The sequence below is a fragment of the Halichoeres trimaculatus genome, unplaced genomic scaffold, assembly GCF_033239565.1.
Source record: "Halichoeres trimaculatus isolate MK-OKI-2021-1 unplaced genomic scaffold, fHalTri1.1 fHalTri1_scaffold_14, whole genome shotgun sequence".
NCBI classification, from domain to species: Eukaryota; Metazoa; Chordata; class Actinopteri; order Labriformes; family Labridae; genus Halichoeres; species Halichoeres trimaculatus.
In genome coordinates this window covers 20,026,547-20,052,347 of record NW_027437192.1, presented here as the reverse complement: position 1 = coordinate 20,052,347, position 25,801 = coordinate 20,026,547, and the positions used below count along the sequence as shown (strand labels likewise).

The 25,801-nt window shown below is 38.9% G+C and overlaps 1 protein-coding gene across 3 annotated transcripts; it reads left to right on the top strand.

Annotated features, from left to right (window-relative positions):
* The first annotated feature begins 1,718 nt into the window (after positions 1-1,718).
* Positions 1,719-25,627, top strand: dennd3a (DENN/MADD domain containing 3a). 3 transcript variants are annotated; one of them, XM_074687039.1, is made up of 31 exons: positions 1,729-1,747; positions 1,838-1,920; positions 4,969-5,057; positions 5,598-5,753; positions 5,856-5,991; positions 6,768-6,883; positions 6,969-7,099; positions 7,184-7,295; positions 7,395-7,514; positions 7,666-7,764; positions 7,880-7,999; positions 8,335-8,450; positions 8,630-8,785; positions 8,878-8,974; positions 9,088-9,191; positions 10,005-10,210; positions 10,309-10,468; positions 10,842-10,998; positions 11,097-11,319; positions 12,189-12,268; positions 12,862-13,041; positions 13,242-13,412; positions 14,056-14,185; positions 15,246-15,353; positions 17,098-17,195; positions 19,205-19,359; positions 19,631-19,697; positions 19,956-20,028; positions 20,126-20,244; positions 20,366-20,503; positions 20,608-25,627. In XM_074687039.1, the coding sequence occupies exons 3-31, from the start codon at positions 4,977-4,979 to the stop codon at positions 20,800-20,802; spliced, it is 3,804 nt and encodes a 1,267-aa protein (XP_074543140.1). In that variant the 5' UTR covers positions 1,729-1,747; positions 1,838-1,920; positions 4,969-4,976; the 3' UTR covers positions 20,803-25,627. The 3 variants fall into 3 exon arrangements, with proteins under 3 accessions (XP_074543138.1, XP_074543140.1, XP_074543141.1); XM_074687040.1 differs by having other exon boundaries at positions 1,733-1,747; positions 1,834-1,920; XM_074687037.1 differs by having other exon boundaries at positions 1,719-1,920.
* The last annotated feature ends 174 nt before the right edge of the window (positions 25,628-25,801 follow it).

Here is a 25,801-nt window from a genome sequence, read left to right as displayed (position 1 = left end):
TCAGGCACAGCGAGCAGCAGCCTATGAATGAATGAAAGAATGAATGAACACACAGCTACTTTACATAGTATTACTCTACAGATAAACTTTAGCTAGCTAAGTTGTTTTTCGCTTGAAAAGATGAATTTATAGTTACAACAGGTAATGTTGCAGTTAAGAAACACATTGCATTCGTATCATCTTTATTCTTATTCTTGGAAAAACGCAAGAACATGGTGCTAAATGATATTAGAAAAAATATGATTGAACTTTCAAAATACACTACTTGACATAGCCTAAGAAACACAAATTGACTTTTTCCTGGTTGCATTTTACTAAGAATTTATGTAAGTGCATGACTTAATGATTTGTTTGTACAAGCTAATCATGGCAAAGAATTGAAACACAATTTAACCACAAAACCAGAAAATATAACTCATAAAAGCTACACCAAAGCCTTATCTTCGAGCATTAAACCTGCGGCTTGTGGTGGAAACAAAAGTAGGTTCACAGTTATATCATACAGTCTATGGTTTAGGAAAAGGAGAATACCGTTACGCCTTCGAGCACCTAATAAAGGCACTAAAACATGGACATTGCTGTTAGTTGCAAGGAATTATTTTTTTTATTTTTATCTTAAAAAACTTTAATTAAACTTTATGTTACTCTGATGATCCTGCCCCTCCTAATTCATTTTCTCCCTTCTTGGAGACTTGTCTTCTTCCACAGGATCTTGGCGCCACCTATTGGACTTCCACCGCTAGCGTTATGGAGATGGACTTAATATAACTTAAATCCCCCAAAGAAGACATTAATACGGCGGTCGGTGGATGATTTGCAAGAACAAAGAGCAAAAACACGAATGCAAAAGCTACACCAAAAGTTTATTTTTTACTGAGGGAAACTACAGTACTGCATTTTTGAGCTTGACATTTTGTGCACTGGTCCATGATTATGGAAACACTGATATTGCTAAAAGTTAAAGTTAAAATAGCTTTGAATATGGTGTTGAATACACCAATTATTGTAAGGGCTTAAGGGGCACATTTGATAACACACAATACTTTTACATTTCACAGAAGGCTTCCTAAAAATCATCAATGATGTGAACCATCAGTTACAGGGCCAGACCATAGGTCACCCTGGGATGACATAGACATCACAAGTTATTATGGCTTCCAGAAAATAATAAACAAAAATGGTCTTCATAGATGCACAGTTGCTCAAGTAGAGATTGGACGATATTTGATATAACAAGTCACATAACTGGCTCTGCGGGGACACAAGTCTGCTCTTTGAATCCTTGGTTCTAAAAAGGCCTGTAATCAAGGTGACACATCAAGACTGGCAAGGTGCTCTTCCGGAAATGGAGGCAGTTGTATTTTTAACTGTTTAATTTTTCTGGCAAAACGAACCAAAACCTTTGGTCCTACATGGGGGACGAATTATAGAAATAAAAATGTGAATAATAATTATTCAGAAATTAATGTTTAATAACCACTGTAATGTTCTCAACAGAGCTATGAAGATAGATACCCCGGCCTTCGAAAATTTAAAAATGGTCGGTGATCTGTTCAGTGCTCGTAAAATCCTTCCATATAATTTTTAAAACTCAGTCATAATTGATGTTCATCAAAAATACAGCAGATGGCACAGTTTCCTTTAAAATACGAAATGGGCTTTTGTTTTGAAATCTTGCATACAGGAAGTTTCTTTTAATGTGGAGTTTGACTGTCAGCGGTAAAAAACGCACGCGCGCGAGTGTGTGGTAAGGAGAGCATTTCAGTAAACCGTTGAATCACGGTGTACTGTAATGCATTTAGTCTGTATGAAAGCTAATGCTGTCACCTTAAGACAGGTTTACTTACGAGTGGGAACTGGAGCAAGCTGTCGTGTCGTCTGTGTGGAGTGTAAAAGTGGAAATGGTCGAAAAAGTTTAAGGTCAGTCTTTGTTTTGAACGTCTCATCGTCAGTAATCTTGCTTAACTGGTCTTAAAAAGTTAGTCTCACGCCCCTTGACTAACGTTACGGTAATCCCAGCTGTTGAAACCAGATATGGCTTAAATTCCTTGACATGAATTTTGCATACATTGTCGGTTTTATTTACATTAACTTTAGACATATGAGGAACCTCAAATGTGTCCAGTTTTAATTCTGGTTCTGTGGAAATCAAGTTTACCGCAGTAAGATGGATATCCATTAAGAATGACTGTAATTTATTTCTTTCTCATGCAAACAAAGATTGAAAAAAAAAAAAAAAAATAGAACGTGATTCTTCCTAAACGGAGTTGTCATATCTGACAACCTCATTCTTGCTGTTGGCATGTGTTTTGGTTTTCCAGTTTAAGACATCCAGTTTTATTCCACCCAGAATGAACACCCAGGATCCCATGAAGAATGTGTATTTAGATATGTGCAATCTGATTTTCATCATTGTAATTTCAGTTCTATCAAAATGAGATTGAAGAACTCATGGTATCATTTTAAACATCTGAACAGCACTGTGACTAGTAACCATTGGATTGTGGGTGCCTTAAAATGGTTATTTATCTATTTATTTTTTCAAAAAAATGTTAAAACTTTTATTTAAAATGACCAAAAGATGTCTTTGCAAATAAATTTGTTCATTTTAAGTGATTTTCTGCTGTTAAACTAATGAAAATATGACAATTTAAATGTGCTGGCATCACTAATGTAATATAAAATTCTGTTCAGTGTGTAAAGTTTAGAAGCTAAGCCATGCATTTATTTGTCCCACCGTACTTTGTGTACTTTTTGCTGGTTTGGAGAAATCTTGCTTTTTTGCCCTCCAAAAATCTTCTGCTATGTCTGCAACTCTGAAATTAAAATAGTGATAACTGTGTGGCCTTAAGACCTTATGAAGCAAAAAAAAGAAAAAAGAAAAAAAGAAAAGCAACATATCTTCTGTGAAATATCACTTTCATTCACTGTACATAGATAAAAAATTAATCAAAATTCAGCATAAAAATTTTTGAAAGCTGGAAAAAACGCTGTGCATTGGTAAATCTTCCTAATCTAGAATCTACTGTATTTTTGCAGAGTTTATTAAGACTGCTTTAATCTCATGCTGTCTTCGTAAACAACGTGAAGGAACACAGCAGGAACCCCTCTTTGTTTCTGTGCTCGTCTCGTCTCAGAGTATGACATCTGCATTTTATTAAGCACTGGGGTGTGTGTGTGCTAAAAAGACTGTCCTGTTTGCTTCACGTGTTTGTAAAACATCAGTGATGGTGGACGATGGTGGACGTGGGTCGAGTTAATGAGGACTATAAATACACACACACACACACACACACACACACACACACACACACACACACACACACACACACTCCTACATGCTGCAAAACTAGGGGTTTGTCAGGGGGGATGAATGACTTGAGTGTGAGTGTGTTTATGTGTGTTTCCATGACACAGCAGGACGTTTAGTCAGAGTCTGGAACGGCCTGCAGAGGCTAAGAAACAAAATAAACCAAGTGAGATCAAGGAGGGAAAAGCAGAATAAACGTTGAAACAGAAAGGGTTTGAAGATTCATGAAAGAGAAAAAGCAGCGTAGAGAGAGAGGAGAGATATGAAAGAGTAATATGAGGCTGATTTAACGTTCTCTGGGTCTTGCCTGAAGCTGCAACTAATGCAAGTCAGATGTTTATTCTTGATCTACTTGACCAAGATAGCTCAACAGAAAAGTGTGTTGGTGGGTATGTGGATTGATTGATGTGGACTTAAAGCTGCGTGAAAGTCAAGCACACCCGAAGGTCGATGTGTGTTTCCCTGTGAGCTAATTTATAAAAGAAATAGAATTTGTGATCAGCAAAACAAAATGCGCTAATACATGTTCTGTTGAATTAAGTCAGTGTGCTTTTACCTTTGTATTGTTGATGCACTTGCTATTGTGATAAGATAAACTTATGAACCATTAACCTGAATCCCAGATACTTAATTGTCTCAACAAAGCAGTTCAGTCACTTACAGGAGCACTAGGGTGACATGATTACTTCCTCCCTCCTCCAGTGAAACCGAGGGGAAAGGTGAAACCAAGATCAAAACAAGTCTCCAGAGCAGTGATCAACATAATCTTTATCACTCACTGCATGTTGTTGTCACTGGAAGGAACTGATGAGTGTATTTACATTTTAATCGGCTCAGGTCAACAGTGAGACGACTTCAATACGAGAAACTTTTGTGAGAGGTAAGGAGGTCAAAACCAGGATTTCATTAAGAGCTCCCCTCACCACTGCTGTTCCCCAGTGGGAATCACCCCTGGGAAAAGAAACAGATCTGGGCTGGGTTAGGTATTAGGATCAGCTGGTATATGCCAAAAAGGCAAGTTTAATGATTTGGATTTATTGGAACTGCTTGAGAACTAGCTTGGAAGTAAGCAGTGAAAGATCAGCAGCTGAAAAACTGAAAGTGCTGACTAAATAACTGAAAAGTCTGGCTTCTGTAACTCAACTTGAACTTTGGAATAGAATAGAAAAAAATAGAATAGAATTTACTTTAGATAGATAGATAGATAGATAGATAGATAGATAGATAGATAGATAGATAGATAGATAGATAGATAGATAGATAGATAGATAGATAGAAAGATAGATGGTCCTTTGTTGGCTTTAACATAAAAATTGTTGCTAACATCTGTTTATGAAGGGATTATAGGATGCCAGGTTTAAAATAAGAAAGTCTTGAAAATCAAAGAAATATATTGAAACATCAAGAATTCTAGTATCACTCAATCTCAAGGAGTAAAACTGCCACCATCTATTTGTATTTTTGTATTTTTAATTCTGTCAAATGTCAGCTCTAAATGTTATCGAATCACAATAAATGTTTGTGGTATGTATGGAAACAAACAACTTCTCGACTTATGTATTCTGTTTAGAGATTCATCTTACACTTTTGGATGATTGTGTTAAATATATCGCAGTGATTGTTCTCCTCACATCTGATTCCACCCTCCTTTTTTGTAGCATATGTAATGGCAGATCTCCCTTCTGGACTGCTGGAGGCATGTGTCGTGGTTGGGGCCTCCACTGATAAGCTTCGAGACACATATCAGGTAAATATACAACAGAATCTACATGAACATGAGTGCTGGATCAAAGCCCCATGCATGCTGTGAAAGATAACAGTGCTGAAAAATGCAAGTCAACAGGAATATTCAAAATGTACCCCTTGCATAGTTTTGTGAGTGTGTATACCAGTGTGCAGTTTTTTATGCGATAAAGTGTTAATAGAGTGTTGAACACACACAGACAGTGGAAGCTTAACATACATACAGTGCTTTTTTTCTCTGCGAGCCTATTCTGATCCCATCTCACCTCTGACGTGCCTCTGTTACTACCTCCAAAGTCAGCACAAGGGTGGGACGACCTTTTCCTATCATCACGTCACTGTGACATTCATACTGAAAGTGAAATGTTACAGGGGTTTCAATTTCAAAAGGGGTCTGGCTCCAACATAGGAATAACTGAAACTGGTGAATCTTACAGATTAATCAGTATTTCATAAAGACATTTGAATAGCTTGTGGGCATTAATGTGAAAAGTGTTATTAAAACGTTCTAACTTATGACTCTGTATTGTTTTTCACTCTTTAGATCCACCAGCAGGGTAAATTAAGTGAACACCCCGTGCTTGAAGCTGAGGTACTACAGGTCCACGCCCCGCCATTTGTTTCCAAGGAAACCAACTCGAACCAGTCGATTGGTCCAGCTTTTAGTCGTGTCCAGAGAAGAAGGAGTTTCATTAAGAAGGTTCAAAAAAGCTTTAACTTGAAACTTTTATCATATGTGGTAACTGTGTTTGTCCCGTTGAGAGATAAAACCTTCATTTCTGTTTTGTTTATCATTTTACAGAAGAGGCGAGATCGGGCTGCTGAGGGGTTATCTAATGGAGAAACAACCAATCGTACTGAAGTGTCCTCAGCTACAGAGGATATCAGTGTTCCAAAAGATCTGGACCTCATTGCCCTGCCACAGCTCTGTTTCCCGGGTACAGAGTGTTTACCCTCCGATAGCTTCAATAAGGGTTGGGTATTGATAAGATTTTATTGATACCAGTGCCTTTATCAATTATGCCTATCAATTTGATTCTTTATCAATTCCTGCTGTGAATTTTCTGTGAACAAAAAGTAGGTAGCACAGGTTTTTTTTGTGTCAACGGCATTTGTTATTGAGTTTATAAATATGAATGTCACTGTATCCGGTTGTCTCAGGACGTAAATAAACGAAAATAAGTAAAATTATTTGCACATAACGTTGGGCCTGTCGTTTCAGTGTAACCTAAAGAATTGGCAAGGGAATTGTTAAAAGATTAGTAATGCCATTGGATTGAACTATTTCTGTTGATTCTTTACAGAAACTGGTTATTTATACCCATCCTTAGCCTGAATATTATCATTCTTTGAGTGGGAAAGATAAATATAGGATAAATAAAAACAATACAATTCAATGACAACAAGCCAAACAAAAAGTGCACATTGCCCGTATTGCACCTGTTCTACAGACTATACAACTGTAAAACAGAGAAGAGGTCCATGCAGCTCAACAACTACAGAATCATGTAACTTTAGTTTAGATTTTGATAAGGCTGCTACTAATGTATTTTTGTAACCGCTGACAAAATCTGTATTCTTTTCCTAACACTTTGCATTGACTTAAAGCATTGGTTGAAGAATGTAAAGCTTAAAGTTCATAAACTGCTTTCATTAGCTCCGTACACAGCTGACATGTGCTCAGTGGCATATCTTCTGTGTTCCCATTGGATAGGTGGTCTCCATTTGGCCAGTGAGCAGCGAGAAGACAGTTACCACTTCCTGGTTTTCACTGACCTTTTTGGGAACCGAACCCATGGAGTCGTTGTGCAGTATTATCGCGCTGTGCAGGTACCAAACCCACTCTATCACACAAAGTTATGTTGGATCAATGCAGTTTTGGCAGTGTTTTCTAACTGGATGTCTACTGAATCAGTCCTGTCTGGAAGTCTCAGTCCAGAACGGCCACAGGTGGAATTCATCCAAGTCTCGTCTTTATGCACCATTTGCTGTGTGTGTCATCTCAAAGTTTCCATACTACAACGCTCTGAGGGACTGCTTGTCATGGTAATAACTTACACTCAACACATACAGCCGATGGATACATTAGTTACAAGTAATAACAAGTAATACTTTTCTGTATCTTCTTAGTCTCCTGGTCCAGCTGCGGCCTGCGAGGCAAGCTGACTTTGAGGAGACAATAAAGGAATTTTCAGCCAAGCTGTCCCTGGTCCCTTTACCACCGCCTGGGCAGCTCCATGTGGTCAGAAACACTCTCAGTCTTTCTGTTTAGTCATCATTTTTGTCTTTCTGTATTTGTCTCTGTAACAGTAGCTTTGATACGTGTGTTTCTGTCCACTAGTCGTTCACCCTCCGTCCTCTCCAAGTGGTTCTTTCATCAAGGGAGGATCAAGATAGCCCTGTTATTGACATCGACCTGCATTTACCTTTTCTCTGTTTCAGCCATACAACACTCCTCCAGGTAATGCAAAAACTGGTACTGCATCTTGTCTGAATACACAGTGAAGTTGTTAATGAAGAAGAAGATTGCATTGTTTACCATTTATTTTGAGTATGAAAGGGTATGAAAATCCTGTGTTGAGTTAAATCGTACGAGTCTGTTCTCTCTGCAGGTGCTGTCTTGCCTCCTTCAGGAACAGAGGCTGGTCCTCTTCTCTTCTGACTGGGCCAGACTGACTCTGGTTGCAGAGAGTTTGCTCCTGTACCTGCAGGTCAGTCTAGGTGAAACAGTGTTTCCTGTACTTACATTCAATTTTTGTGAAAAATTAAAAAAAAATCCACACCTTTTTTCTCTTTGTTCCTTTACTTTAATGACATCTCTTTCAGCCTCTGTCCTGGCAGCAGCCCTATGTCCCTGTCTTGGCACGAGGAATGCTGGACTTTCTAATGGCTCCCACAGCCTTCCTAATGGGGTGTCACATCAGTCATTTTGAAGAGGTGGCTGCAGTGAGTACACATATTCACTGCCTCCTTTCCAGCTAATAATTTGTTTCAAAACACGCATGTACTGACCAAAAGGCCTTTTACTTTCTACTAGACAATATATTCATCACAAGTGTTAGATATTTAGACCTATGTTTTCATTGTCTAGATGAAGCTCCCATACAGTATCTAACAATAAGTGTCCATTCTTCTCTCTATTCAGTGTCTTACAGTAGCTGAGTTCACATATTTAACAGTAGCTCTCTGTTTGTCTAACAGCTGGGCACAGTCAGACTGTAATGAAATGAATTTTGCCCATTGTATTAACAATAAGTGTACGTGTGTGTGTTTGTGTATAGGAGACAGAAGAGCTAATCCTGGTGAACATTGATGACGGCATCATTCAGTCATCGTGGGCTGAAACTTTTGACCTACCAGCTATTCCTCTGGCTGCTGCTGAGAGCTTTGTCTCAAGGTAACACACACACACACTCACATACACACACACACAAACACACACTCACAGACACAAAAATGCTGGTTGCATAATCTAGGGATGTATTTTGTGCAAAAAGTGGTCTCATAAAATGAATTGAAATACAGATCTGGTTTCAAACATTATGTCTTACACACTTGGTGTATATGTGCATATAGGGCTGAGTGTCTCCAGCTTCACTACGACTTGGAGATGTGTCACCTCGGAGCTGGCACAGATGCTAATGCCCTGCGGTCTCAACGCAGAGACTGGCAAGCACGGCTCAACACCCAAATACAAAACATCACTCTGGAATTAGTGGTTAACATATTCAGGTAACATCCACCTCATTATAATGCACATTGAATGAAACCATATCTTACTTTGTCTAAATTTTCTCTTTTTCTCTTTGCCATGACTTTTTCAGAGGTGTCCAGGACTTTTTGAACCATGAACACAGAGTTTTTAACAGTGAGGAATTTCTTAGGACCAGAGAGCCAGCAAACCAGACATTTTACAAGAAGGTACTCCATCTCACTCATGCACACATTTACAAACTCAGGCGTACACACTAGCAAATACACAAACTCTGACAATCTGTGCTGCATTTTTTTCTCTTTGCTATTGTCGTCCCCAGGTGTTAGACACTCACATCTTCCACTCATTCCTGCGAGACAGGCTAAACAGGAAACGGGACACCTTCAGCCGCATGGAGCAAAACACACGAAACCATGCACATAGGTGTGATGCTGGTATTATGTCCTGAGTGGGGGAAAAGGGTAGACTGGGGGTAAAAGTGCAAGCTGAGGAGAGTAAAAAAAATACACAGTCAGTGAAAGTCAAAGAAATGCATGTTGAGGAATTTTCCTGACAATTTATATTTAGCAAAAGAAGAAAGTACTGATTCTGTACAACAGCCCCAACAACACAACAGTTTCTGTAACTTTTCAAAACAAAGATTATAGCATCTCAGCTTATTTCTGTCTTAAAAATACATGGTACAGACCAGACCAGCATACAAGCTGGGTAGTGTCTTGCACCATGTAATTCCAAAAGCAATGATCTAAAATAAAACTTTAAATAGTTTTGAATCCTGATATTTCTAATGCATACAGCTGAAGTTAAGAAAAAAAAACAGAAATGTCTCTGGTATCTCTTGTTGGTGAGCATTTGTTCAAATAAGCTAGAGAAGTAAATAATCACTGAAGCCTTGGAACTTGGAACAACACAGCAAACAGGTTTTCATGTTTCCATCTGGATGTGTACACAAAGTTAGTAATGAAAACACTGAAGAAGGAGAAGGAGAGGAAGTTAACACGACCGTGCTTATTAACAAGTGGACAAGCATTCAGTTACTAATGATACTAATCTAGATAAGTAATAAGCATGTAGCTCTATGGATGTTTGTGGTTTGGGTTTATGATCTGCTCCTGTCAATAAAATGTGTATCTGATGTTGAATAAGATCACGATTAAATAGATTTGAAATTACTTCGACAGATTTTTTCAGCACAATCCAAGTATGACTACCTGCTTCCTCTTCATCTCTTAACAGGAATAGAGCCATGACTGAGTCTCCTCGGCGTCCCCTCTTATCTGATCTATCCAGGACTGGTTACAGCAGCTACACCAGCCCTGATGACAGACTGAGCAAGAGGCTGGGAGCCAGCATGCCTAACCTTCAACAATCTGCCAGTGACACTACACCTGCCATAAAGTCCAACAGACCAGGCTCCCTCAGGAAGATGACTCCAGATGCTGGTCAGTTCTGATGTGGGATATTAGTAAAGAAAAGCAGGCGAATTAAAGGAAAACAGATTACAGGTTAACTATTTAAAATAACTTTTATAACCTTCCAGGGTTGAAGTTTCCACAGAAAGCCTTGAAGGTTTTCCGTCTCCCGGAGTTCCCCCCTCCACTGGCCTATCATTACGTCCAGAACTATTACTCTGAAATGGTTGCAACATTGGGAAAGGCTATTAACTCAACGCCACCTGATGAGTCTGCTCTGCTGGCTAGGTAATGGAGAATGAACTTTCTCAGAAGAGTAAGGGAATGAAGGCAATGATAAGTAAATGATACTGTAGTGATTGGGTGGTTTTTCAGATTTATTTTTTTTAAATAGTCTGAAAGAACAGGTTATATTGACATACTTGTGACACATTTTAACATGTTTGCACTTTTATTGTGTCAGATGTTCACTTGAGGAAATGGAAAGAAAAGTTTAAAACAAATTAAATAACTAACCTTAAAAAAATAGATCTAAATCAAATCTTAGAGAAAATGAAATTAGATTTTGAGCATTCCCTTCTCACCTTTATCTGCTAACCAAACAGAGCACAACTGACTGTGAGAAATCCAAATGAGCAAATCAACCCATTTCTCTCTCTAGGTACCATTACCTGCGTGGTTTGGTGAACACTGTGTCAAACAGACGTCTGGACGCACTGGAGGATTTCCAGAGTCTTTATAAGACTGACTCAGAAATCTTCCCCTCTCAGATGGTGAAGTCTTTGGTTGACTCTTTTCCAGAAGCGGAGCGCTTACAGGTATGCTCAGGTCCAGCTGAGCATCAGAGATGCTCCTCAAAGCTTCGATTACTTTATTGTTTAGTGCTTTTCTATTAACTGATAAAATCCTTCCACAGGCCGACAGACGTCCAGAACTGAAACGGCTCATCAGTCGGGTCAAAAGAGACCAGGAGCGTGAACGTGCGCTCCACAGCAACGGGCACGAGGAAGGTGCAGTGAAGCGCTTCCAGCTGCCGAAAAAGTACATGCAGCTGGATGAGTTTGTGAAATGTGTCCAAGAGTCTGGCATTGTCAAAGATCAAGGCACCATCCACAGACTCTTTGATGCTTTGACAGTAGGTAAGTGGAGGTTGGTTGGGGCCTGGACACACAAAGCTATAACTCTAGTTTGGATCAAACAGCTTTCCTGCAGAGCTTTGCTCAAAACTCTAAACTGTGAGGCTTTGAACTGCTGAAATGCTTAAACTGCACATAAATGTCCTACTACAGCCCTCCATCTGCTCTGTTTATTCAGGCAAGAATTTATTCCACAGGTTAATAATTACCTCACCTCTTCTTGAAGGAGGAGAGTTTGTCTTCCAAAGCTGTGGTGTGTTTGGTTTCCATCGCTGTTTCCAGGCTGTTAGGTGTTAGCTGATGGCTGAAATACAGTACAAATAACACTACACAGTTTGATAGTCATCTTTTCTTTAACATTTTGCATCTTTTGCATATACATTGGTGGTCTGAAAATCACAAGTTAATACATTATGTATAAAAATTTCAAGCAGCCAGAAGCAAATGGTGCCAGCCAGTGTGACAGCATTCCTGTGATGTCCGATTGAGCACGTTCCTAGGCTGCCTTCAAAGTTACAAGCTGACTTACAACCAATATTTATTTAAACTTCATGATGAGAGCTTTGAGAACTTTTTAAAAGCAGAGGATGACTTTGCGTTGTTTGTCAGGCTTTTATACAGTTTAGGCATCAACCCAAACTGCTTACTTTCTGGCAGGTTAGGTTACCTTAAATGAGAGAAACAAGATGTCCTGATCAGCTGTCAGATGTGCCCCTGTGCTTGTGAAAGAAAGATAGTATGATATGGAACACGTCTATGAGGGTATTCTTGTGAAAATAAAGATCTAAGTCTTTTGTAAAATGGTGCAGATTTGTTAGAAACATGCAAGTTATTTTGCTCTTGTGTAAGAAGTGTGTGTTCATTTCTTGCAGGTCATCAGAAGCAGGTTGGTCCTGACTTATTTCGAGTGTTTTACACCATCTGGAAAGAGACCGAAGCTGAAGCACAGGAGGTTTGTATGTTTGTTTTGTGTGTAACCTACAACTCAGAGCTCAAATCAGCCCTGAATTTAAGTGGTGTTACACATACTGTATGTGGAAAATCATAAAAACACAGTTGTCAGTGGAGCTGAATTGAAATTACAAGCTTGTCTTATCTCTATGCACAGTCCTACAGATAGTTACAAGAGGTATTAGTGACCTATATTTTGTTGTGAGGACTTTGACCTTGTTTATTTTGCCACATAGGATAATTGTATTGCAGTGAACATGGCATAGAGATCTTACGTTTGTCAAGTTTGTAAGGATCTTGGAAACATCAAGGATGGAAGGGCAATAAAAGCAATGTGCAGCATGAAAACTTGAATCAAAAACTTAACGAATAATTGATTTTGCTATTTCAATTATAAGCTAACAAGATATTTCTGCTACACTAAGAGTTTACAGAGCTTGTTACGAGATAAAGAAGAAAGTGATGTACTGTATGTTTTTTTTTTTCAAACAATGCATCCTTTCCGATACTGTTCTAACATCAGTGCAGCTCAACATTTAATAACTGAGGTGAAGTAAGTACTTGATCAATAATCATCTGCTGCTCTTGTTTCAGGTGTGCCTGCCTGCATCAGTTTTGGAGCACATTGAGCCCAGCGAGTGCGTCTTCAAGCTCTCCTCTTCTGTGAAGACGAGTCGTGGTGTTGGGAAAATCGCCATGACTCAGCGACGGCTCTTCCTGCTGACAGACGGGCGTCCTGGATATGTGGAAGTAGCACAGTATCGAGATCTAGAGGTGAGACATTGGACACTTTGGGTCAAGCGCTTGTAAGAGTAAGTGTGACTGAAATTAAAGTAAGCATAAGAAAAATGATATCTATAGGAGATGAACAAAAAGTGCTTCATCAGGCCTGGAACTGAAAGCATCTGTTCCAGTCGGATGACTTTGCAGACTGATCTGTTTCCTGTCTTCGTGTTATTTTTTCTTTCCTGCAGGAAGTGAAAGTGTCCTCTGCTCCCTTCCTGCTCCTGAGAATCCCCAGCTTGAAGCTGCGTGTGCGAGGGAGGAAGGAGGCTTTTGAGGCCAATCTGAAAACAGAGACTGAGCTATGGAACCTGATGATCAAAGAGATGTGGGCTGGGCGCAACATGGCAGACCAGCACAAGGTAAAGCTAAACTGAAGGGTGTCTGTGGGAAAGTAAGAGTGCATAGGTGTGTGGAAACAAAGGAAAACCCAAGAAAACAGCTGTTATGGTGAATTATCATGTGCCTGTGTTACTCATACCCACCCTGTCCTTATCAGAGTCTTCTCTCTCTGGCCGTTTGTGTGCATGCTAGTCATACCAAGCTTCGCTGCGCTGCTCTAGGTGTGGTTGAAATTCCACGAGGCCTCCGTAAAATCAAATACACATGCTTAAACAAAATAGAAGTGTCCTTTATGAAACCAGATGATGTAACGGTAACATCTCTGTTCCTCACCTATTGTCTCTGCTCTCTTTTTCATATTTCTATTCATGGAAGTGTAGAGATTAGAGATATGCCCTTGTTTTAAACATCATTTGAGTCCTTCATAAACATCTAGAAGTTCCTATCCCCCCTGCACATCTCTAATTTTGTGAGGATCCTTTTTTTTTTGCTTCTTTTTTTTTTTTAAGGAAATATACATCTGCCAAATGTACACGCAATCTGAGGCTGTCATGATGTAACATTCCCCTTGTTTCCAAAAAGACACTTCTGCTTCCTTTTCTGATAACTAGTGACGCAACATGTTGAGGTTAACTTTAAACTGGGTGTGGATCTCTGTTTCAGGACCCCCAGCACATGCAGCAGGCTCTGACCAATGCCTTATTGATGGATGCCGTGGTGGGCAGCCTTCAGAGCAGTAAAGCCATCTATGCCGCGTCCAAGCTGGCTCACTTTGACCGCATCAAAATGGAAGGTAGAGGATGATGTATTTACACTGTTAGCTTAAAAAACGTCTAGAGTCCTGTCAAACCTTCTTCTTTTGTCAGCATCGACTGACTTTTAGTTTTAAGTTGTTTTCAAACTACAAAACCTGATATCCAAGCAAGTGTTTACGTCTTATTTTTAGTAAAAATTATCTATTGTACTGACCTTATATGTAGGGATGCACGATATTATCGGCACAATATCGGTATCGGCTGATTAAAGCTTAAAAACACGTTTATCGAAAATTTCTTCCGATATGCACAGCCGATAATGTGCTATTCAGTTAGGATTATCATTATTTTCCATCTGAAAAATAAGCTCCTTAAATAAAATGTAGCACTTCATTTATTTGCACTGCAGAGCTCTGTGTCTGTCACCAGGTTGTTACAGTAGCTCCAAAATAATCAAATGAAACTTGGTTATGTTTAAAAATGTATTGTACATTTAAAGTTCATGTGATCTAAAGAAATTATTTTTCTGTATTTCAATACTGAATGTCTTGAGTTTGAAAAAATAATACATTTCTTATTAATGGTAAAATCAAATGTTTTTGTCTTGTTTTATGTGTGTTTCTTAAACAGATAAGACAGTCACAATTAGAGTAACATATACATCCCAGTACAGGATAGACTTAGCTTTCTTTACAGTGAAAAAAACAAACAAACTTGTAATTATCAGTATCGGTATCGGCCAAAAGGGGTTTTGATATATCGGTATATCCGATATCGGCAAAAATCCAATATCTTGCATCCCTACTAATATTAGCCACATTCACCTGGCAAGTCCAAAAATGTCTTATTCCAAGATAGTAAAGGCCAAAACTGATGCCTGGATTGCTTGTTATGGGTCAACAAAATCTTCCGATAGGGCAGAGAACAATTGACTTAGTTTCTTGTATTAAGGCATTACTTTTATTTTAAGAAACTTTAGACTCTACATTGTGTCTCATCTCAGGCAGATTTTAAACACTGCCAGGGTTTCTGTCTGCATTCACCTGCAAAAGGTTACTCACTTCGCCTTAACAGTGGTGTGTGTGTGTGTGTTTCCAGTGCCAATGATGGTTCCCAAGACAACCGCAGAGACGCTGAAGCACAAAATTAACCCCTCGCTGGAACTGGCTGCTCCTCAAGCTGTGGATGTACTTCTATACACACCAGGTAAAGACACAATGACACACTCAGTGAGTTGCTGAAGGGTCCTGTCACTGAGTAATCCCTGTAATGCCTTTATACCAGTAAATGAAATAATGACAGTGTAGGGTTTTCCCCCCTTTAGCTTTTAGAGCAGAGAGTCTGAACCGTGACTTGAGCACACAGTCACTGACAAATACAAAGACTGTGGAATAAACACACGTGACCTTTGCTGTGTCATTACCTCTCTCTGACTTGCTCACTTACTCTTTGACTTTGTTTTACTGTGACATAAATAGACAGCCTGTCATAAAGCTACACATTTACAACACTTCCTCATCCGGTCTACTTTGCAGAAAAAGTACAGAGGGAGGTATGACAGAAGTGAAAAATGAGAAGGGGAGCTGTGAAATAACATAAAATCACAGAAAAAGTTTGTAAATATGTAATAATGGAGAGGTTTCACAGATAATAACAGCTTTGATGCTGACTAACTTTACAAAATCAAATGTTTAAAGACTTGGACCCACTTGGAACATGCAAAGTTAGAAATCTATACATAAATCACATGTATGTCACATTTAAATAGTTCAAAATGTGCAGCATGCTGTGATATTTTTCCTGTACTTTGTTGGAATCTGTTTGGCAGTGAAATAACTAATCCCTGCTGCCCTCACAGCCAAAAACACAGCATGTTTGCTAAGTGGAGGTAAGTTCATTAAGAGACAGAAATGACTTGCAGCTAGCCCCGTTACTTGTTAACGTTTTATGAGTAAAGGAAGAGAGAGAGGGATGACATGCAATAAAAAGTTTTTTTTTCCCATAATGTCACAGCCTAAAGGAAGAAACAGAGTGGTGTTAATTTTCTGAGGAGGAGTTCCACGGACTGGGAAAAAAACGTAAAACCAGTTGCACTGAAGTTTCATGTTACTCAACATGCAACTTGACCTTGAAACATGACGTCCACCCCGTTGTTTGCCTAATGTAAACTGTCCTTTGATTTTATTATGAGGGGCAGACAGACTGGCGCATTGCGTGGCAGGAAGACTGAGAGGGAACAGCTTAAAAAGAGGCACAAAGCCGCAGCCCTCAGCAGATTGACCATCTGGGGCTACTTAGATGCTCGACTGGTGGCAGACTGGTCCCCAGCACTGACACACTGGTGCTCACTCATACTCAGAGAATCTCTTATATTCATGCTCTTTTCTCTTCTTCTGCTGCTCTTTAGGATTTCTTTGAGTGAAAAGAACAAGACGGTCCATTCAGATCCTCCTCCCTGCCTCTCCCTGTCACTCTCACCCTCTTTCTCCCTCTTTCTCCCTCTTTCTCCCTCTTTCTCCCTCTTTCTCCCTCTTTCTCCCTCTTTCTCCCTCTCTGGTTTGAATATAGGTCACTGAATTGAATTCCTGGCATGTGTCCAGTTCACTCCTACGCCCCCACCCCCTTCACTCACTATCTCTCACTCTTTTCTCTCTTACCTCTGTGTCCCTCTTTTTCCCTCCTCCTTTGAAATACAGGAAGTTACTTTCTTCTTCCCACCACCGGTGCTTTTAAATAGCAATGAATACGTTGGAGGAAGTCAGGACCGTTAAGTGGAGCTTGGGTGGAGTCACACATGAAGTGTTGCCGTTCAAAATGTTGGATGATTTTCAAATTTCCTCCTCGTCTCCTGAAAGAGCGAGCTCTGGCAGCTGTAGGTTACAAGTCTGTGATAAGGTGTTGAGAAATAACAGCTAAATTCTGTGTGCGTGTGTGTGTGTGTGTGTTTCAGGTCAGTTATGGGTGTCAGTACGTGGAGGGAAGGTGATGGTGTTTGATGCCTCCAGCTGGTCCCTCACACATACCTGCCACGTTGGAAATGCAAAACTGGTAAAGAGCTGACACTTCCCATGCTAACACAGGAGTTTACCGCAACACCAAAACAACAATGCCAATCAAAACACACAAACACAGGCAAGAAAACACACAAGAAACAATATTTTTTAATATTGTTATTTTTGTAAAAATTAAAGAAAGAGAAGCAGAGTGAAGATATTATTATTTTGGGGAATTTTTGCCTTTATCGGATGGAACAGATGGAGAGAGACAGGAAATATGGGAAGTAGAGGGTACAGGAAGACACGTAGCTAAAGGCCATTGACGTGAGTCGTGCAACAAGGACTATAGCCTCTGTACATGGTGCACAAGCTTAACCTGGTGGATGGTGCTCTGATGAGATACTGGTTTAGTCTCTAAAAGTAATATCTCAAGATAGTGAAAACGTAAAGATAATACTCTTGGCATTTTGTCTTTTGCTCAGCTTTAAACTGGTGCTGCACCAAAATAAACAATAAGTGCTGAACAGTGAATTTCTCAGAAACACTCCTCTTGAAATTTCATTTTCTGTCTCATTTTTTTCAAAGTTACTTAGAATTAATTTCAAAGATTTTGTTCAAGCCTGCTTTTTTCTTGAGTAAAGACAAAAAATGCCATCATGGCCTAAGACTTTTTCAACAAATGCTGAAAATGCTAGATATATTTCCAAAAACAAGTCAAACATCTGAAAGAATGATTTAAATGTATGCATGATGATGTCGTCGACATCATGTCAGATGAAACTTCTTCACAGGACTTTCATCACAGGATGGAGTAGTCTAAGAGCAGATGGATGCCACAGATATAAGATCTAGATAAGACTGTTTTCAGGTTTATTTTCTTCTCCTCTCAGTATCTGCACTATCTTTTCCACTGGCATGCACGTGTTATTTTGGGAGGATGCAGTGTGTTTTGAATAGTTTTCATTCCACAGGAGGAGAAAACATTCTGTCTAGATATTTTTCACAAATAAGCACCATAAAGATAAAGTTGTCACGGTGTCCCACGGTCCTTTAGAGAAGGTTCATGGTAAATAAAATGAAGGACGAGTGTTAAGTTTGAAGCATCTCTGAGGTTGGGCTAATCACTGACCTCGAGTCGACTCCGAGCATGCAGGTCACAGTCACATGAAATGTGTTACACAGAGAGAGAGTTTTTCTTTCCCCTAAACTGACCATACCATGGCACACAACTCACATTCAAGTCAGGTTTCAAACACCTGGACTAGCACTGTTACAGAGGTAGTTGAAGCTGCAAGAGCTAAAACAGAAACTGATAAAAAAATTAACCTAAATTGAAAATTTATGAATGAGTTGTTTCTTATTTTCAAATATGTTATTTTTTATCTATAAACGGCTGCATACGAAAACCTTCCTCTCAAGAAACCGACTAGGAAAGAAACAGTGATAAGAAGACCCTGTTTTCGAGGTTAACACTGTAGTTAATTGACAACTGTCTCCACCTAGTGGACAAGTTGGGAAGTACAAAACAAAAAAGTAAAAGCCTCCCAAACCAACTTTTTAAATTTAGCCTCTGACACAAACATATTTTTTCCTCTTTATCAGGGTCAAAGAATTCTTTTTAAAAAGTGAGAAAGCTTACCTCACAGAACCTTCAGAAAAGTAGAATCAAAAAGCAGCAACACTTCTCATTTAAAAAGCCTGATAAAGCAATTCAATTGGGTTTTTGATTTAAAAGAGCAACTACTTCATAAAGGAAAAAGTCAAACACTTTCTGTGCACTAATTAATTAAAGGTTTAACTTGCTGCTTTGGATCCATGGATAAGAACAGATAAGCTGCGTTTCTTAAAAACTTCTTGCTTACGATGGTGGTGATGTTACATAAATGCAGCTGAACATATTTGTCAGTCAGCCTAATGTAAACCCTTATGCCCTCCCCCTCATTATCCTGTATATTGAGCCCAAAGCAGTCCTCCAATGATTTCATTACGTCTGTACTTCTCATGTATCTGTAGATGCATATGTTCCCTTTTTGAGCTGCTAAAGACTCCTTGTGTTTACAGAACTGCATGCTGGGAGTTGATGCGGATCAGGTCTGGATGGGCTCAGAGGACTCGGTAATTTACATCATCAGCATGGTGGCCATGGTCTGTAACCGACAGCTGACCGAGCACAGAGCCGAGGTCACCGGACTGGCACTGGACATTGACAAATACAGGTTAACATCTGCTTTAACTTCAATGACACTTTTCAAAACCCCTGGAAAAAAAAATATGTTTTGACTTAATGTGCAATAGAAGTATGGGACCTCTAAAGTAAAAACACTTGAATACCAGAACCTTTTGTCTTACTTTTTTTTTTTTTTTTTTTGATCCAATGATGAAGACTCCATGTGATCAAAAGGAGTTTTTTTTGAAATTGATAAACTGTTTTTTACTTTTCACAATAGTAAGGGCCAGCATCAAATGCTTGTGCACTTTGTCTTTTAGCCAGAGGGTGGCGTACTCCTGCAGCGCAGAGGGAAGTGTCATGGTGTGGGACATCTCAACACTACAGGTTAGTTTCAAACTAGTGCTGTGTTTGAGTATAAATGAAGTATTTACCAGTTTGCAGTTTAAACACAAAGGTCTTGTTTCTGATAGTAAGCATCCTCTCTTTATGGTTAACTGGTCTCAACTCGAGTGATTTTGTTTCATGAGATGAACTCAAGAGTCAGTGTGAGGCCCACCAAGTCTGGTTGTGGCTCTTTTCATTTGAAGATCGTGTTCAGTGATTTGGTTTCATAATTCTGGTATTTATGTGTAAACCACTCAGGTGAAGAGGCACTTTCGTCTGTCCTGTGACCGACTTCTGTCTGTCTCCAGCTGTAACGGGACGCTGTGGTGCTGTAAGTCTCTCACTCTCCCTGCAGCAGTAAAACAGAATACATAGTAGTCATTGATTCGAAAAAAATCACCTTTTGTTCTGTTTCTTCGTCTCTCCAGGCTCCAGGGAAAACATAATGGAAGTGTGGAGGACCGGTTCAGTGAAACATCGTCTGAGTCTGCCCGAGCAACAAAAAGGATCCACGGCTACCTTCAGCTCTATACTGCTTTTACCTGAGGTACCACGTACCAACACACAGCACAAACACACACTGATCCTATCTTTGTGCTGTGTTCACATTTTGGTGTGGATCTTGTTTCAGTGCGTTTTTCTTTTCTTTGTGTGTGTTTGTGCATCAGAAGGAGGAGCTGTGGAGTGTTTGTATGGACTCAGGAGAAGTGTGTATTTGGCACATTAAGGACACAATTAAACCGTTTCACCTGCTGTCCCTGCAGGACTGCACTGGGTGTTACTGCATGATCAGAGTTAAAAACCAGGTTAATGAACAGCCCCAACACACACACACACACACACTTACTTACTTACTTCATTTATAAATCTCAAACTGACAGTGAAATGTAACTAACTTTTAATCTGTCAGGTGTGGATTGGTGGTGTTGGACGCAGTTCCACCAAAGGAAAGATTTACATTGTGGACACAGAGCGCCACCAGGTCCTGAAGGAGCTTCATGGCCACCACGACAAGGTGACAGCGCTCTGCTCAGCTGAGGATCGATATGTCCTAAGTGGAGCTGGCAAACACGACGGAAAGATTGCCATCTGGAAGGTGGAGTAGAGCCGTTGCCTGCTTGAAAATGGCGAAATTTTAAAGTTTGAGCCTCAGGACTTGAAGCCATGACCCTCTGGAATAAAAAAAGAAAAAACCAAGAAGATGTGGAAAGAAGAGAGGGGTAAAAAACTGGTGTACAGAAGTTCCCAAGCTCCACCTGCCTTTTCCATCTCAGTGGTATGAAGGAGACATATGTCAGCCATGTGAAGAAACACGTTTACCAAAAGTTTCACCATCTGAGGAGCCTCCACGTTGCTATCACGTGGTGACTCAGAAGACTAACTGTGCTAATTTTACTTTTCGGGAGAAAAAAAACAAGCTGCTGGATATTTTTTTTAATCCAAAGTGCTACACATTACTGGAGGCTATGACCTTTATTTTTGTATTTTTTTTTATCTTCCCCTACTTAACACCTGCCATGTTTTCTATTAAGATTGATCGCACCAGTATTATATGGGAACATTGTGTGACTGAACCTCCCCTCCAGCTGTGCTTTTCTCATGAGCTCCTGCTGCTCAGAGGAGTCAAACTACCCTGAAAACAAAACTCCTGTGACTGGAGATTTCAGGAGCATGGTGGGAAAAGCCCTGAGAAATGTTGTTTTGATGGAAGTTATGCAATATGGACTTTGTACAGGAGACTGAAATGCAATGTAAAATGATGGCTCTGACTTATAGCACAATAAAACGTGTTATAGAGCATTACCTGAACAACTGGAAACAAACAACAAAGGGTATCAAGGAGCAAATACAAAGGGTTTGACTTTTATCGTACTTACCTCATCCTTTTCCCTAAAAGCTTTTACATTTTTTCTATTACTTTACAAGAATGAATAAGTTCCATAAACTTTCTGGTTTATATAGTGAAAAAGATGATTACAGAGAGTTTGCAAGTCATTATCAAGAAACTCAACTTGGAAAACAATACATCTCCCAGTGAAACAAAAATCCAGCAGTGAGTTTTTCACCAACTATGCATAAGTTCAAAAGTAGCCTCGTTTAATGTACTCTTTTGTTTACGATTTCACCACTGTCACAGTTTTTGTGATACAACAAAAAGGAACTATCACTGTATTAAAATGAATCATCTTATTTTACAAAGCTACATGTTGCTGCTTGTTGATTAGCATGAGATTGGCCATTATAATTAGCCGTTAGCTTGTTAGTAAAGACTGCTAGCCATGGGAGTCAATACTAAAACAAACACCACATTAGTTAAAAACTCTTTCCAAACAGGATGAAAGTGTATTTTCTGCAACATTTCGTTTAGTTTGGACGTTACGTTCTACTAACACATATGTCTGTGCTACAAAAGTACTTTATGTCTCAGCTGTGCAACTAAAGGAAGAAACAAGTGAAGTTACAAATGAACTAGTTTTAAAGTTTGGTTTAGTGAGGACTTTAAGGACTTTAAGTAAGAATAGTGGGCTATTCGGTGCCTGCTGATGTTAAAATGTGTTTATGATTTGTCAGTTTTTGTAAAGAATTCTTGGGCTGAAATTAAGTAACCAATAATGATAGGACATTTTTCTGTTTATTCACTTTTCAGTTTCAGTCAGAAAGGTTCCTGAACCCTTTTACTGGAAAAGTAAGTTTCCCCCCCTCTTTTATAAACACTTCTTAAGCTGAGTCATTTTGGTTACGGACTCAAAGGTTCAGCATGTTTTTATTGATATATTTATTTATAATCTTTATTTAACATGTAATTATGCTGCAATCTGGAATGATAAAACAACTGAACAGATTTTTTTAATATAACTTTACTGGCTTTATTTAAGACTGCATCCTAAACTGTGTACCATCAAGAAAATATTTTTTTCATATCAAACTGACAATGAACAAAGAAAAGACACTCTTAACAAAAAGTGTTCAGCTTGTCTTTCATTTTCAACCTGAGCAGATTTCTTTGTGACAGAATTCACTACACGGGACTACTTGAGGAATCAGACACCTCTTCATTTTATAGAAAACTTATTCCTGTTGAAGACACATTTTGACTGGTTTTAATATCTCATAAGTAGATATGACTTCACATAAATTAGTTTTGGGATACACTTTGTGCACCCATACCAGTGCTCCACATAAGAAGAAACGGGTGTTTTTAATGAAAACTCTCACCATGTTTTTGCACTTCCTTCAGCTCACCATATGGGGGTGCTGTTTGAAAAGAAGATGATGCATGTTTTCATTTGATTTTGGAGCTCTTAATCTGAAACATCAATAAAAAAGGCTTCAAATATTTATTGTTTTTTATCAACAAATACTTAAAGGTTTTTTTGTTGTTGTTGTTGACAGATGAGCAGCTTTATTTGGGAATGTTGTAAAACTCAAAACAGTTATGAAAAGCCCTGGGTAACATCCACAAAGTGCTCTTTTCAGTTCAAATCATCAAAAGATTTCATTTTATTCACAAGTTTAAGAAAGCCATGAACAGGTGTGATTCAGAAATGATAAAATTCCATGTGTAACAGCTCATTTTCTTGAAGAGACTTTTTTTTTTAAAATAAAACAACCACAATATGCCTAAAATCCCAAGAATGACCTCTGACCTCTCAGATTCTTAAAGGTCTTTTTGCTCAACAGCTGCATTGAAGCCCCCATCCTACTTTTGGAAAACTTAAGTACATGCCGTACATGGTTTACTTACATAAAGCTATCACTGTCTGTTCATCTCTCATCCCACTCATGCCTCAGCTGCAGTATGAGATGAGTTTTTTTTTCCTGTCTCCTGCAGCTTTTAATCAGTTTCCATTTATTCAATAAATGTTTACTTAAGGAATACAAGAGCAGCTCACAACTGCTGTGTGTGCTGCAAGTTTAGACCCAACAAAGGAAGACCTGAAATGGCATCCGTAGTCAACAGTGGTGATGTATTTTTCAGGTTTCTTCAAAGGTAAAACCTCTGTGCATGTGGAAATGACATGAATAATATTACAAAATAATGAGATATTTTTATTTTTCCTTCAGTCACAGTGACAACAACCAACACTTACAGAGCCCCTGACCCTGCATTGTATCTTGTCTTGTACATTTTTATTCCAACAGAGAATTTGAATGTGAAAACTTTTAGAATTATCAGGGAAATCAAAAAAAGAATATTTATTGCCCTCTAAAATTATATTTTGCACTATCAAAAGCTCAGCTGATAAGCCCTTACACAGACTTTGCTGCTTGAAAATGCTAGAAACATATAAAATATATATGCATTAACAATCACATAACCAAAATTCACTTTAGTTCCAAAGTATTCTCATTTTAGTGATGAAATGAGAAACAACAAATGCTCAACACTTTTAGCTGCACGGTGATGGCACGTATGGCAAATGCTCAAGGGGGAAGAAAAGTGTCATCTAAAGTGAATGTAAGGCTTATATAGGAATTATTAACAGTATTATAAAGTCAGTATTACTATGAGGCCCTTTTCAATGGTTTAGTCCACACCAACTCTCCTGTTCCCCAACAGCAGATGTGTATTCACTTCAGCCAACATGATGGAGTTAGGTTTGAGCTCCATGTCCATGCACGTTGAGATGGCCCTGATAGATAAAGAACACCTCTTCCTCCAGGGGAAAATAAATAAAAGAGAGCTTTCACAAATTGGCACATGTCAGCATAGTTTATTAGAATTTAATTCATAATAATGCCTGTACATGTGTGTGTTTGGCACAGCTAAATTAACTGCCGTTTTGGTAATCATTCTGGATGGTGATACAAAGGTACACAGGTAGAGGCAGAGAAGGATTCAAACCCCTCAGGCTTTAAACTTTCAAATGCATCTTTGACACCCTTGTACACACTTCTTGTTTTTCTTTATGATTTTAAATACCAGCCTGGTGTTGTATGAGCTAATTATATCTGTCACTTTGAGTTACCAGAGAAGTTTAAAGCTCAAGCTCAAGCCTGCCGTGGCAGTATGGAAACTCAGCCAAGTCAAGTCAGGTGAGGTTAGGTTCTGCCCCCATCTACCCTTCATGTATGAATATGGCAGCACATTCAATTCAACAGGCATGAAGTGTACTCAAGTTTAAACAGGATTCAAACTTCAACCAAACCACTTTTCCAATTCATGTCCCCACACTCGGGTGGTAGTTCAGTACACTTCAAAACAAAGTAATTTGCTCATGAATTTGGCTGTGGCAACACAAAAGTTAAACGATTGCAGACAGTTTATTCATCATGTTGACATTTTGAAGGTATATTTGTGTCTTCTACAGCAATCTTTTACTTTTCCATTTGATAAAAGGCATTGGCTCTCCCAAAATTACATCATAATCTGCACTGTGCTGAGGTTTCTTGGCCCCAGTCTAACGATATAAAGATTTTCTCTTGATGAATACAGTTGTTTACTTCAGAGTGCAAGCTTAATGCATTAGTTTGACGTTCTGATGTGCATTTTCCTTGATCAGCCATTTTTATATGAATGGGGGTTTAAAAGTATAGTTCTTTAGTAAATCACTACATTGAATGTTTTAACATTATCTCTTTACCTTTGGCAAAAACCAGGGAGAAGCAGTTTACTGGAGTATAGACCACACCTGCAGACTGTAGGAACAAAAAACGGTGCTAAGTGCTTTTGGGTTCTGCCCTTGCCATTTAGAAGTTGAGTAATTATAATCAGTGTCCTGTTTTGTGATCAAGGTCTTAATGATAGGGTCTGTACATGGATTTAAATATGTTAAAGCGTGGGTGGAAGGCCAGTGACCTACAGCTTGACTCTCAAAATGATGCAACTTTATCATTATTATTATTATTAAAAACAGAAGTCACTGAACTGCTCTCAAATAGTTCTCCATAACCATCTAAACTTTGGCTATACCAGAATAAAACTCAAATATAAATGTCTGAGTCATTGTTCATGTCCAATTAAAGCTTTTGCTATGCTTGTTACTCAGTAGCTGATTTTTTACTGTAGAGTGCCTCAAGGCACCATTCTAGAGCCCCTGTTGAATTAAACTTTCTTCCAGTGCACAAAAGATGATTTTTTTCTTGCATTTGTAATGTCAGTG